Source organism: Poecilia mexicana, unplaced genomic scaffold, assembly GCF_051168715.1.
Source record: "Poecilia mexicana isolate PSO_F unplaced genomic scaffold, ASM5116871v1 scaffold_3, whole genome shotgun sequence".
Classification (NCBI taxonomy): domain Eukaryota; kingdom Metazoa; phylum Chordata; class Actinopteri; order Cyprinodontiformes; family Poeciliidae; genus Poecilia; species Poecilia mexicana.
This window is the reverse complement of record NW_028263372.1, coordinates 29870595-29884676: the sequence shown is the minus strand read 5'-3', so window position 1 is coordinate 29884676 and position 14082 is coordinate 29870595. Positions and strand designations below refer to the sequence as shown.

Below are 14082 nucleotides of genomic sequence, written 5' to 3'. Positions count from 1 at the left end.
AACGTTTTGAAAACCATATATTGTACAATTTTTGCACCTCTTTGTGCATCCATTACATAAAATCATAATTAAGTATATTGATTATGGTTGGAATGTGAAAAAATGTGGGGGAAAAAAGTATGAATATTTTTGGACACGATAGTGTCATACAGCATCCAAAATAACAGAAATAACAGCAGCACGTGTGTTCATTTGTATTCCACATTACAGAATCCAGTAGTTAAGTGCTTCTAATTAATAGCCAACATGTTATCTTGTTTATTGAAAGAAGGAAATACATAATATAGGTTTGAATATCTCTAGAAAAGCGGTTTTAGTAATTTGCTAATCTGGAGCGATGCGTGTTTACACAACAGCAATGAAAGACATCTTCATTGATGTCAGAGAAAGCATTGTTGCTGAATATTGATTTGGGAATGTTTCTAAGGACATTTCCAAACCATTTAGAGACCATCCTCCAACACCGAAAATATTTTTTTAAAGGACACATTAGACAATCAGGTTAAGATGGATAGCAATGATCCATGAGGTGAAAGGCCCATCAGAACCTCAGCAAGGTTGACAATGGAAAATTATATTATTATTATCATGAGTCTATTTACCAACGTATTCTAGAGAAAAACGAGTGAACATCAGACCAACAGCTGAAGGCTGGACAAAAGGACGACGACGTTAAGCACAGCAACAAATCTGCACTCAAATGGCTACAAAATAAAAACCTCCATGTTGCAGTAAAGCACTGATGGCACAGACTACAATTAATAAATGCTCTAGCCATAGATAACAAACATGCACCTCTTTTAAAGACACAAAGTTGGAAACAAAGAATACAGTTGCACCAAATAATGTATATGAGTGGATCTGTGCACCTTGGAGCGAGCACACCTGAAAACCCCACCCATCTTCCCCTCCTCTGCTGCACCGTCTGGAGCTGACAGTTTCTGCTGTGGAGCCACCCCCCACCCCACCCCCTTCCTCTCTCCTCTGCTTGGAGTGTTTTTGTTTCCTGCTCTTTTGAAGTGCTGAATTAATCCTCGGAAAGGATGCTACGCGTAGCCAGGTGTAGCCCTGCTACTTCTGCGTATGTTGTTCAGCTTGCATGTTTGTCAGTTTGGGCCTGTGCTGAGCGAGCTTCGGTGTGTTTGTGCCTCTGCTTGTACCTGTCTGCTTAAGTGTGCGAGTGGCTTTGGTAATGTTTCTGCGGAACATGGCCATGTGAGTGTGTGTGTCAGAGATTGCTCCAAATGTTGCCAGCATCAACTGAAGGTGCTGAGTTGCCCTCCTCCCCCAAAACGTCCCACGAAGCGGCATTCACCCAAAACAATGCAAACCCCATTAAAGCCTGATGTAGACAACTGCACAGCACAAAGTCTACTGGCATACAATAGGGCCATATATCACATGGAACTCAAAGCACTATTGTTTCCCTTCTGACAACTATTTTTGTTTATTGTTCTCCTAGCAGAGCATTAGCAAACGGATGAAGATGAGACTTTTCAGCTGTAAACGTCCAAATAATCTCGACGAGTTTAAGCGGAATAATACAGCTGAAAATGTCCTATGGAATTAAAAAATGAAATCCTTTTTAAGGATTCTTTTTGTCATTTTATCTGATGTCTCATACAAAGTATTCTGTGTTTAACACAACTTTTCAAGTCCCAAAATACAGTTACTTGGAAAAGTTTTTATACCTCTTGAACTTTTTTATATGCTGTCATGCTACAAATGTAAGTTTTAACATACTTCACTACAGATTTTATGTGAGAGACCCACACAAAGTAACGCACTGTGAAGTGGAGGGAAACAGGGTTTTCTAAAACCTTTGCTCTTATATCTGCAAATAAAATCTAGTGCAACTTTAAAAGTTTTCTGTTTAGAAAATAGAAGCTACCAGTGTGTGATATAATCTTAGTATAACTCCAGCTGTTCTTTGAAGGCCTCAGAGGCTTGCTAGTGAACATTATTGAAAAAAATGTAGACCAAGGAACACAGCAACAGCTCAGGGAAAAAAATGTAGAGAAGCTTAAAGCAGGGTTAGGTTAAAAATAAACAACACCCCAATATTTTAGAGAGATGAATGAGTGAATCCATCATCTGAAAATACAAGGAATATAACAAAACTGCAAACTAAGAGAGAGACATGGCAGTCATTGTAAAATCGGTCAGGCAAGAAGACCATTAATCAGAGAACCAACCAAGAGGAGGAGTTATTGATGCATGACATCAAAATTAAACTTTTTGTTCTACATGATATGAATGGAGGAAAACTAACACTGCACATCACAACAGTGAAACACGAGGGTGTCATCATCATATAGTGTAAGTCCATCTTCAAGCAGGCCAACTGTAAACACTCAGTCAGCCATGCAATGGAACACTTTGAATTAAACTATATTTATGTGCTGGAATGGTCCAGTCAAAGTTCAAACCTTGATTAAAACAAGAAATTGTGGCAAAACTGGAAATTTGTGCTTTACATGTGCTCCATGTGTAATTGGCCTTCATCTTTCAGGCCTAAGATGAAATATCGTTGAAAAGTTTTGAACAATCTTTTCCAAAACTCTTCTTTCAAAATGTTGACATTTTTATGTGGTCATTGTTGTGTCAGGTGAGTGTCACCTTCCCCTCCATCACCCCCAAAACAACAAAGGACAAGAACTATTTACACAAACAACCCAAGTGAGGGCTGTCTGAGGTAGAAGCTGTGCACAGAGTCATCCTGCCATTTACTCCCAAAAGGCTCTGATCTCAGTGGGGATGACATGCAAGGACTGGTGCATGTCAGGGAGAATACACAGCCAGTGGCACTGCTCAGCAGCCTCCCAGTCGCTCCATACAACACACCCTTCAAAGAAATGTCATCCTTTATGGTCCCTTCAACACACTCCAGATCCACTCCCCTTCGATCACTACAGCTCAAACACACAACAAAGCCGCGAGGGCCAATATCGGACGTCCTTTTCTCCCAGGCTGTCCCTCCTTCTGTCTCTCTGATTGTCTGCCTGTCCTTTGGTGGGAAGAAACCAACCTGTGTCTCCACTTTGAGCTGACACGGCTGCCTGTCCCCCACAGCGCAGGCCAGAGGCAACCACAAAGCAGGCCATCTAAAAGCAACCGAGGAGCGTTGGCTATTTGGTATTTGGAGTATGGCCACCCAGCTGAGAGCTGCCAGGCAGGAAACTCGGACTAAATGCCACCTTCCCGTGCAGGCGGATCGAAAGTCTGTGCGAAAAAAAAAAAAAAAGAGGAGAGGCTGTTAGGCTGAGTTTTTCCTCTGAGAAGGTAAGGGAGGGTGACTCCCCTGCGGCAGTCGCTGTCATCTCTCCAGGTGATGGACACACTAACTACACATTAGCTTCAAATTAGTCCAGCGACCACCCACTATGGCATCTCTGCTGGTAAAGCTCTGAAAAACTCGTTTTTTCCTCCCATTTAATGAGGCACAATTATATATATTTTTTTCTTCACACCTTCACAGTATTCCCCAGAGCGGGTCCAATCAATTTCCAGGGCCGGAGCCCTCAGGTGAGGGTTGATGAGAGTGTAATCGATCCCTCTCTGCCCTTCTCTGTTTACCAATCCCAGCCTCCTCACACAAGAGCCAGAATAACTGCTTTCCCCAAACTCTCTGTGAGTCTCCCCACTACTTACCACACACTTGCCAGAGTGGGTGTATATCTGCAAGAGTATGACTGCACAAAATAACGTGAGCCTTTTCCATGTATATCTTTAGCAATAAAAAGCTCTTGTTTTATTTTCCAAAATTATTATGAAGAACGTCAGTAATAATACTACTTCACAATCCTTGAATTTAGCAACAAGTAATGCGAAACAGAGGCCACTATAGCACAAAAACATCTTAAAAAATAAGTACAAAGTACAAATAAACTGCAATTTATGAGAATACAATGATTGTATAATCTTTATGGTGGTTAAAAATAAAAACAAACACACAAGAAAATGTGTAGAGAACCTCAGGAGGCATCGTGACCCTAAAACGAACACTGGAAGGCTAAACACACTTTATTCAGTTTACTTTCTGTCAGATGAGGAAAAAAGACTATTCCCTTCCTTCAATATTTACTATTTGGAGACTAGCTCATATGTGGGGTGGGAGGTGTCCCTCAGGGCACTCTGTCACACGCCCACCTGGGAAGAGACATAGTGGCTTTAAATGAGACAAGACATTTGTGTCTGGAATTAGCATTTCAAAGCCTAACATGCACACAGGGGCCATGTGGTGGTATTATGTTAGACTTATTTGACTGACTAGGACAGCAGGTAAGATTAAAAGGAGACAGAGAGACAAGGGCTAAACAGGTGGGAACTTTTCTTTATTTCAGTTTCTGCCTCCCTTCAATATCTGCTTCAATTAGGCACCTTGCTCCATTCCCAAACGAAGACAGACAGATGGCAGATGCTCTACTCCCTCACAATCAGGCCCCACCTATTACCTCTGACAAACGCCAGCCCCCCTGACCCTCCTTCAACTGCACGGCATCAATAGACTGTCAGCCGGTGCGCGGTTTAGCACTTTTTGAGCAAAGACCCACAAAGGCGCTGCTCAGGTCAGGTTGCCCGCGTGTCTCAGGCTTGTTCACTCCTCGGTCGTCCATGTCAAACACGACCTGTGCAATGTGCACCCACCAAGCACCAAAGAGGGCCGCCATCATAAATAACTCCACCAACAATACATCATTTAGCTGGGTGTTCTGCTCTCGTGGGCAACTCCAAACAAATGGCCACATCGATCATTGCGAGAGCCGGGAAGGGTAGGCCCGAGCCCCTGAGAACACCCCCTTCTTACTTAAGCACTTAAACACACACACCCACACACGCAAGCACGCACATACACCAATGCTTGTATAAAAAGCTCCTTGTTTTCGTGAATCAACGCACCTTACCGTCCTGGTGAAAGCCAACGCCTGGTAATCCTGTGGCGCTCTGTGGCTAACTAGCAGGTGTTGCTAGCTGAAACAACGCAGCAGTTCTCCAGTCGCAGGCAGCCCTGTTGTTTGGCAGCGCGGAATGCTTAATATCGTCTTCAACCTTTAAACAACCTTATGTCAGACTCATCTGTCATGGCATCCTGCTGAGAGTCCCGGATGCTGGCGTCTGCTAGGATGTGCAATACGGGCGCAGGGGTGTAAAAAGGGTGAGAGGTGAGATGGTATATTAACTGCTGGCCTGCAGCAAGATATGGCAGGAGGCTGAGGCCTTCTCTTTGTTGACCTCACTTTATCCCTTGAAACCCCGAGCCAGCATCACTCATTGTTTTATATGAAAAGAGGTTAGAGGCAGGACAGGGGCACGGCTCCATCTTTAGGAAGCATATGGAGAGCCTATTGGCTTGCGATCCATCACAAGGCAAGACAAATGAGAGCAACCTGAATTTCATATTGTAGACATTTCCCTAAGTATAACAACAAAGTACGGTAAGCAGAGGGTGGGCAGCTGGCAAGCTCCTGTTCTGCCATTCAAAGAGCTTTAACCTGCCATTAAACAAATCCCCGAATGAGCTAAAACTCTCACGATGCAGGAAAAAACACTGAGATCAGTTAATGAGAAACTGTATTAAAGTCATCATAGCCCCTTAAAACAATGTGCTTTATCAAGAGTTTATGAAACAGACGTCGGAGTTGGGCTAAAAACAATATCATAAGCCTTGAACATCTTAGAAAGAAGAAAGTGAACAAAGATGGACGGAGCTAAATACAGGACAACCCTAAAAAAACAACCAGGACATACATTTTAACAGAGGCTCTCCATCTTATGCGACTGAGTTTGAGCTATTTTACAAGGAAGTCAGAAAAGGTCAGCGCTGCAAGGTGTGTCTACAAATTATCATTTAAGTGGCTGAACTGAAACAAATGCTACACGTGTTTTTCTTTATCACAATGCTAGTCAATCACATAAAACCACAAGAAAATACACTGAAGTTTGTTGTTGCAATTTAACAGAATGTCAAACTGTAAATGTCCAATAGAATTAAGTGTTTTAGGTGAAACTGAATGGCCCAAAAAATGCTGAAAAAATAATTAATCAAAGCCATCAGTTTCGCAGACTGATGGATAGGTAATCTAAACGGCCTCATTTGTAAGATTTCTGTCTCAACTTTCTCATGCAGAACATTAAGTCAACAAAAAAGATTATAACGTATGTAAGTGCACAGGATTTACATACGTCACAAGTGTTTATATCCATACGACAGAAAAAGCACAAATATATGTTGGCACTAATACATTTGCTTCCTTAATTAGACGCTTATCCCTGTAATTTTCAGAGAACACCTTCAGTGTATTCAACAACAATTTCTGCTGTCTGGATTAAATCATCATCATCATCTTATTTGCAGATGGATCTTTGTTGTTTTGAACCTGCTTGCGGTACCAGATGGGTGGGGATTAAAGCTCTGGGGCCACTCAGACAGAATCAGAGAGGTTCACATTCATAAATGAATAAATGTGAACTCTTGAAGACAATGCCATTCTGCACATTTTGTCTGGCACAAATCCTGCTAATTTGAATATTTCCATTTTGAACAAATTCAAATACCTTTGTAAAACGTTAAATTCGGCTCAAAGTATGTAGAAACAGCTACGAACCACCAAAGGCGTACACGCAGGAAATGAAAAACAAGTAAATGTATGTATTCATGTGCGCTTGAAGGTTAACACACAACCACCGTGGCCCCACCTCATTGTGAATCTCCTCACAGTGCTGTAATGCTGTCGGCTGAAGGGTCACCAGGCTGTGGGAGCCCGTCTCGGGGTCAGTGTGCAGGTTGGACAGGGCCTCCTGGCACCGTGACTGGATGTAGGTCAGGGTCCCCTTAGAACACTGATAGGAACGAGACCAGTGTCACAAACAACGCCACAACACGGAGGAGCTACACAAGGTTATTAATCAAATGTGGCTTTGAAACAGCTGATAATGTACATCAAAACAAATTAAAACAATCAATATTTCTCTTTTTTTTTATAAGCAAAAAGGTTTAATTAAAAAAAATCTCAAATTATATTTCAGATAAAATATGTTAAATTGTGTAAAAATAATTATAAAAAAGAAAATCAGACAGGGTAATATATAAATAATTAAAAAAGAGAGAAAATTTATTTTATAAAATTAAAGTAAGGTATGAATAAATGATTAATCTTCATTTGATAATAATTTTGTTCTTTAGTAAAACTAGCAGCAAGTTACATATTATTTTCAGAGCAAATAAAAATCTAACGTCTCACCTCGGCCACTCTGTGAGTTGAGCTGAAGCGTGCCGTTTCTCCAGCGAGGACGCAGTGCTGGTGGGTGTTGTTCAGGTCATCTGGCAAAAGCAGCAAGCAGAAAAAAATACACTCATCAGCACAACAACCGACATCGTCGCTGCACACCACCAAACCAGGAAACAAGAAGCCAATCCTCGATGCTGAAAGGAGCATATTGATGTGGAATTGATTGTTAATGGGAATAAAAGGGAGATATTACAACAGAAAAACAGATGAAAAGCGAACAGTGAATTAGACTAAATCAACTTGTACACTCGGACAGATTCCCATCGGCCCAGCATCGACTCAGATAGAGGGAAGAGCACTGTAATATAATTTTTAATTACCAAACAGAACCAGATCGCACTCAATCTGTCAAGATGGAAGCGCCATACCAGCAAACATTTGTCCAATATCACACAAGCTTTACAGTGAGGCCTTAGCGCTGTTTCCTGTGTATCCCGCCATGTGTTTCTTTGTGTGTATAGATGTTTCTCAGCTCTGCCATTATTTGCCTCCTACCAATAATTAATTTAGCCATGACAGAGCTGTCATTCACAGCACATGTGCATATTTACACCCGCCTTGAGCAAGAGTACACCAGCTAATGCCTGTGATTTGAAAGTCAAACAGCCAAATGCTTTAGGAAGAAGATATTATTGTTTGGTGGAAGGATGTGGGGGGGGGAACAAAAAGAAGAAGAAGACGGCAACAAACAAAACAACTTGCCGGTGTTTTCTTCACCCTGATGAGATTGTGAAGGATTAGGTCTCTGGGCAGAATTACTCTGCGTCTTTAAAACTGTTTATATCCAATAACAAATTATCTCCATCAATCTGCTCTTTTCTTGGCGCCTCTAATGCAGCCAGTGGGATCAGGAGGGAGTCGAGGCAAACTCGATAACTGTAATAAATATTTATCTTTCTTTCAACCCCTGTGCCTGCTGCCACTTGTCCTCCTTTTCCAGGAAGCAGGCTTTTAAATATATTGGGTCAACTCTATTCTGCAGTTCCCCCCTGTGCAATGGGAGCTGGAAATCAGATTATTGAACAGACCCGGTGTCAAGACTTGCATTGTTCTTTTTTAACCACTGAAATTCCATTTGGGCGGAAATGATGGTGATTCAATTTGCCTCCAGCAGCTTAGACATTAGCAGTTCAAAGGGGCCAGCCGCCGACAAATGGTGCTGAAATTATATAATGGCGTATGTGGTTATACACCATTGTAGTTACCTTTTAATACAGCAAAACTACTTATCAAGGGGTGTATGTCACACAAAAAACACAAGTACAATATATTTTAACACCCGCTTTAGTTGTGTCTGCCTCGAATGTGAGGATTTTGGATGAGGGAGGGGTGCCGTGCCTAAGAATTGCAAGGGTGATGCATCTTTGAGCAATGCGAGTTCTGAAAATTTATAGCTGAGTGCATGTGTTGGAACGCCATGCCAAGTGTTTCATTCAGGTAGACCGACAAAGCAACAGACGGCCGAGAAAGGCGCGAGCTGCTATCGTTGTGGAGCAGTCGGCCTCTCAGGGGCGTACTCACCAAGTGGAGCATAAATCCCCACTGATCCGCGACAGTCAACTCCCATTAGAATGGTCTGCACAGCAGCCCATCTCTCTATTATCATGGCTGGCGTTAAACTGACAGTTTTATTGTAAATCTCCTGCTGAAGAAGGTCGGTTTGGAGCCCTGTCGAGCTAAATATTGGCAGACAGTGGCGCTCCATGATAAAAACAATCAAATGATCATCAAATTCATCCTATTTCTGCTTATTTGTTTGTGGTGAATTTAAAAGTTCACTTTATAGGAGGTTAACCACCTAATTTGGTTTTATGCTTTATAAATATGCCTATTGTCGAAATATTTTATGATGATGCAGATGGGTCTGGGAAGCAGATTCCTCCCAGCATGAAGCAATTTACTGCCCGTATCCCTCTGCACTTATTAAAAGGTCCATTATACAAATGAAAAATCTGGCTTAAAGTGGTAGCAACTCAATTACCAAAGTAAATGTTGGTGTGGCTACTATAATACCTAATGTCTTTTAAAGATATCTCTTAAAAAAAAACAATCAATTATAGATCTAAAGATAGTTTTAGAGACTGATTACAGATAAACAAAAAACTTTGGTAGCAGAAAAAAAAAACTCAGCATAATCTTACTACTACCATGCATGGCAGTTGTTAAATTCAAATAGTTTAACCTTTAGTGAAACATTTTTCCAAGTTATTGTCAGGAAACCAACACATTTAAAAGGACTTCACCTTTTTTTGGTAAGAAGAGCACTGCAACGTTCAGTCAAAACGATGCAACAACTTTGCCAGTGGATTAGAGAAGCATGTACTTCCTGTTAAACTTGCTAAGGAACATTTAATACAAACTTGGTAGGGGATGTATGCATGTAATTGAGCCTGTATCAATAATTTTGGCATTACGGTGAAGCGAGAAAGTCTACGATAAAGAGTCAAAAATCTGTTTCTCACATATGGTGGTGAATTGAACATATAACATTTTGAAAACAAGAGCATCATCAGAAAAGCTAGGTCACTGCCAATCACCACAGTATCATACATGGTTGCACTTAGTAACATTATGACAAAAAAATCCTGAATGACACAGAAATTTCAAAAATTAGAATAGAATTTCAGTGCATTACAAGCAACATTGATCCAGCTTGTTGTGATGGACTGTTGTTAGCAGGACCCTTACAAGTAGGCCTGTAGGGTTTTAGATATGATATAGCACCAAACAAAATGTACGTCTTGTCAATATTAGTATTAAAATTAAAGAGTAAATCTATGCTAAAATATGAGAAATTATCAAGCAGAGAAATAGAATATTTACTAAAGAAGGGTGCCTTTATAAAATAATAAATCCCCGTCATCCATCCAAGCAGGACTCCTCACTTCTCGTACATCTGAACACATGCAGGCCTCTGCTGTGATGTGGATAAATGTCCTTGCACTCAGAAAATATGAGCGAGCCTCGATGGGCCCAGGGGACCAAAAAAGGAGGGTGGAGGTGTCTGCCGCAGCCAAAAGCATTAAGCCATGATTTACACCCCTGTGGCTTGCTGTCTGTTCTCCCCATAGAGACGTAGTCAGCAATGGGTCACAGGACTTCAAAAAATAACATTTGGTTTTCCTAACCTCTCTAATGCACACAATTTCATGGAACCTTAAAGCCCTGTGTTCAGGGCCAAGAAACCTCTCTTTTACTCACTCTGTCTCCTTTACAAGTGCACGCACCCACACCCACACCCACACACACACACACACACCCCCACCCCCACACACACACACACACACACACACACCCACACACACACATGCAGTGCCTCAGTTCCATTTCTCTCGCAGAGAGAATTAGAAATATGAGGGCAGCAGAGGAAAAAGTGCGAGTGAAGTACATCCTGCTGCTTTGGGTCATTTGGGACAAGGTACAAGAAAACACTAAAACCCAGAGTAATGAAAGTCTCCTCTTCTCGTATTCAGACATGGTGGTGAATGCATGTTAACATGTGCATGCGTGTTTGCGTGTTTTCGGGAGAGCCTCGGTACCTCTCATGTAGTAGCAGTCTCCGGACTCCAGCGGCAGCATCAGGCCAGGTGTGTGGATGTCCCAGGCCACCTTCAGGCCGATCCTCCAACATGCCTTCTCCACGCTGCTGCCTTCGCTGCACTCACCTGCCGGTCACACACATCCCACTTCACTGCAGTATTTAAATACAGCGCCTCACCAAAGGAAACCGTTGCACATATGATCCTGCTACAACTACAAACTTTAATGGGTTTTATTGCAATTTTATGCGATAGCCCAGCAAACAGCAGAACATCACTGTGAAGTGGAAGGAAATTAATATTTTCAAATAAAAATCTGAAGTGTGCCAACCATATGGATTCAAAGTCCCTTGGTTAATACTTTGTGGAACCATATTTTATTGCCGTTCCAGTCGTTATGCTGCTGGAAAGTAACTCCCCCCCCCCAGTCTCAAGTCTTTTACAGTCTCTAGCGTTTTTTGTTTTTTTTGTTTTTTTTAGCTTTCCCCTGTACAGCATTTAGCTTAATCAATCCTAATACTCATAATGCATAGCCCTGCCTTTTTCTTTTCACTTTCATGTTGAGAATGGATTTGTAGGGAGCATAATGAATAATTGGTGGGTCAACAGATTCTCCCACCTGAGCTGTGACTCTCTGTAACTCATTCAGACATTTCGGATTAATTGGTCGGTTTTCAGTCATGTCTTACTCTTTTGGTGAAACAATCTCTTTTGGTGAGATTTTCAAGGCTTGAGATTTATTATCTAAACCTGCTTCAGATTTCTCTACAACTTTATCCATGACTTGTCTTGATGTCTTGCTTGGTCGTGGTTTTATTTAGTGTAACTCAGGGTAACTTTTAAAAGCAATGGCTTGTGCTTGAATTTATTTAAATCAAAAACTTTTGGATTTTTATTTTTTAACAAATATTAGAAACCATGCATCATTTCCCTTCTACTTCACTTCTCCTCTGTGCTGGCCATGGTAACACATTTTTCTGGACAATAATTATCAATGCAACCAGTGATGATTCTGTTGTTTTTGTTAACATCTGCAGGTAATATATAGATAACAGTATAATAATGCAAATTTGCCCCCTCAAACACCAAACAAATTTAATTTTCTAAACAATACTTAACACTGGAACTGGAAGATATTTTAAATATCCAATATAAAATACACAAACCAAAAACGATACATAAAATGGAAATAAAAAAAACACATACAACCGAAACCGTAAATAAAATGGATTATAAAGTCTCTGTACACCAAACATATTAATTATCAGGATGGAAATAATCAAACCCGTTTTATTATGGCATTAATTAATGAACTGCTTATTGTAACCGGCTTACTGGTTAACCACCTGAAATCCTGATGAAATATATCATGTTACTGTGATTGTAAAGAAAACTAACAAGTTTAGTTTTGTACTACAACTGTTTTTTCCTCAAAGGTTGCAGCGGAAAACAGTTCTACTCCATGAACACGCATCAGCACGGCCATAAAATAACATTAAAAACTATATTGAGAATTAACATGATAAAAGTCTGGACTGTGGCAATTAAATCAATACCACCCAAACAATGGATATAAGATGTAAGGCCTTGTCTCCAGAACGTGAGAATCACTTAACAACCAAGCAAAGATGATACGTGTTTCTGTGGTTATAACTGGCTGTTAGCACAGGATCTTTATGCTACCATTATGCTGTGCAAGAGGAAATAGTTGGATAAAAGCCCCTGATGTTGTTTAGTGAGTGTGCGAGGGTATGTGATATTCCTGTTGCTGAACCCGTTCACTGATACCACCTCCCCTGTTCTTCCCTCACTCCCTCAGTTCTTACACAGCGTCCTAGGAAAACAAGATTTGGCTTGGCCGGCCGACACCCTTCAGCAAAATCAATACTAAAGTCTTTCTGGGCCTCTCTGCCCCGTGGCTGCCTTTTCCTTTGCTCAGCACGGATAAATAGTAACTTAATTTCCAGCCATTGTGCTCTGAGAGCCAGCTAATGACAGCACTCCCAGAAGGCCTTGGGAATGGTGCAAGCCCATCCTCTGTGCCGGAAAACACTCAGTCGTGGCAGATTCCTTTGGATCGGAGCGGCCAGGAAAAAAACACGTCTCTGCGGTTCTTCGGGTCAAAGGAAATAACGAGGTGAGGCAGCCGAGACAGAGAAGAAAATTTCCCACCCTAATCTCAAAAGGTGCAACAGAGAGAGCGCATCTGCATTCCTAATGATTACAACAAACTGCATTGTGTCCTTTTAGGATGAGGCCTCTAAAAGCACAGCCTGGCTCTGGTAAGTCTCATCTCAACTGGAACGCAGTTCTCTTTCGTTCTCATCAGAGTATCCCCACTAAAGTTTGGAGCTGTGGGGTCATCCAGAGTTGGAACTTGGAAGGTGTCGTGTTTGAAGCCAGTGTTCACAGGGTCAGAGCTGAAATGGTCCTTAACGAATTAGGAAAACAGACCTTAAGAGCAGGTGTTGCTCCATTTGAAAGGTCAATGCAGCCCAGCTCAGAAATGTGACAGGAATCAATCAGAACTGCACCTGTGTGACACTGGAAACTAACAACTTGGAGACACAGAATGCAGGAACGTCCCAGCTCTAAAGTTTACAAACACTGGGCCATCAGCTAAAAGTACCCATAACCCTTGAACTTTATTATATTACATTTTAACAAAAAAAAAAAAAAACTCATTGTATTACATAGGAACTTTAGGTGATAGGTCAATACAAACTAAAGCATAATTATAAAGCATGAAGTGAAAATTAAATGTTTCAAATGTTTTTACAAATAAAAATCTGAAAGTGTGGTATGGATTTTTACTTATCCACCTTTATGAATCACTGGATATGAATCCAGTGATTCATATCGCCTTCAAATGTAAGGAGCAAATTCAATCTGAATGTATGTCATTTAAATATCAGTATAAATACATTTGCTCTGTTACCAGATTCTGGGGTTTGTAAAAGAAAACAAGTGAACAAAAAGCATCATAAAGATTAAGGGACACACAGCAAGGTCAAGGAGAATGTTATAAAACAACATCCCTTGGGTGAGATTTGAACATTTCACAGAGAACAGTAGATGACTCCATGCAATGCATCTAGTTCCCACTGTGAAACATGGTGTCAGCAGCACAGTCCTGTGGGATTTACACGACTAACAAGCTAGTCAGAGTTGATGGTTTGATGGATGGGGTTAAAACATTTGGCTGTAAAAGACTTGAGATTAGACAGGAGTCTCACCATCTCTAAACGTCCAGC

At 41.1% G+C, this 14082-nt stretch overlaps 1 protein-coding gene across 2 annotated transcripts in view; it reads right to left on the bottom strand.

Annotated features, from left to right (window-relative positions):
• The window catches only part of fto (FTO alpha-ketoglutarate dependent dioxygenase), a 138203-nt gene that overhangs the window by 96644 nt on the left and 27477 nt on the right, over positions 1 to 14082 (bottom strand). For both annotated transcript variants that reach the window (XM_088004411.1, XM_014985250.2), the window contains exons 4-6: positions 10829 to 10954; positions 7242 to 7321; positions 6697 to 6840 (exon numbers count right to left, since the gene is read on the bottom strand). In XM_088004411.1, coding sequence (XP_087860537.1) covers positions 6697 to 6840; positions 7242 to 7321; positions 10829 to 10954 — 350 coding nt within the window. The remainder of the gene's footprint in view (positions 1 to 6696; positions 6841 to 7241; positions 7322 to 10828; positions 10955 to 14082) is intronic.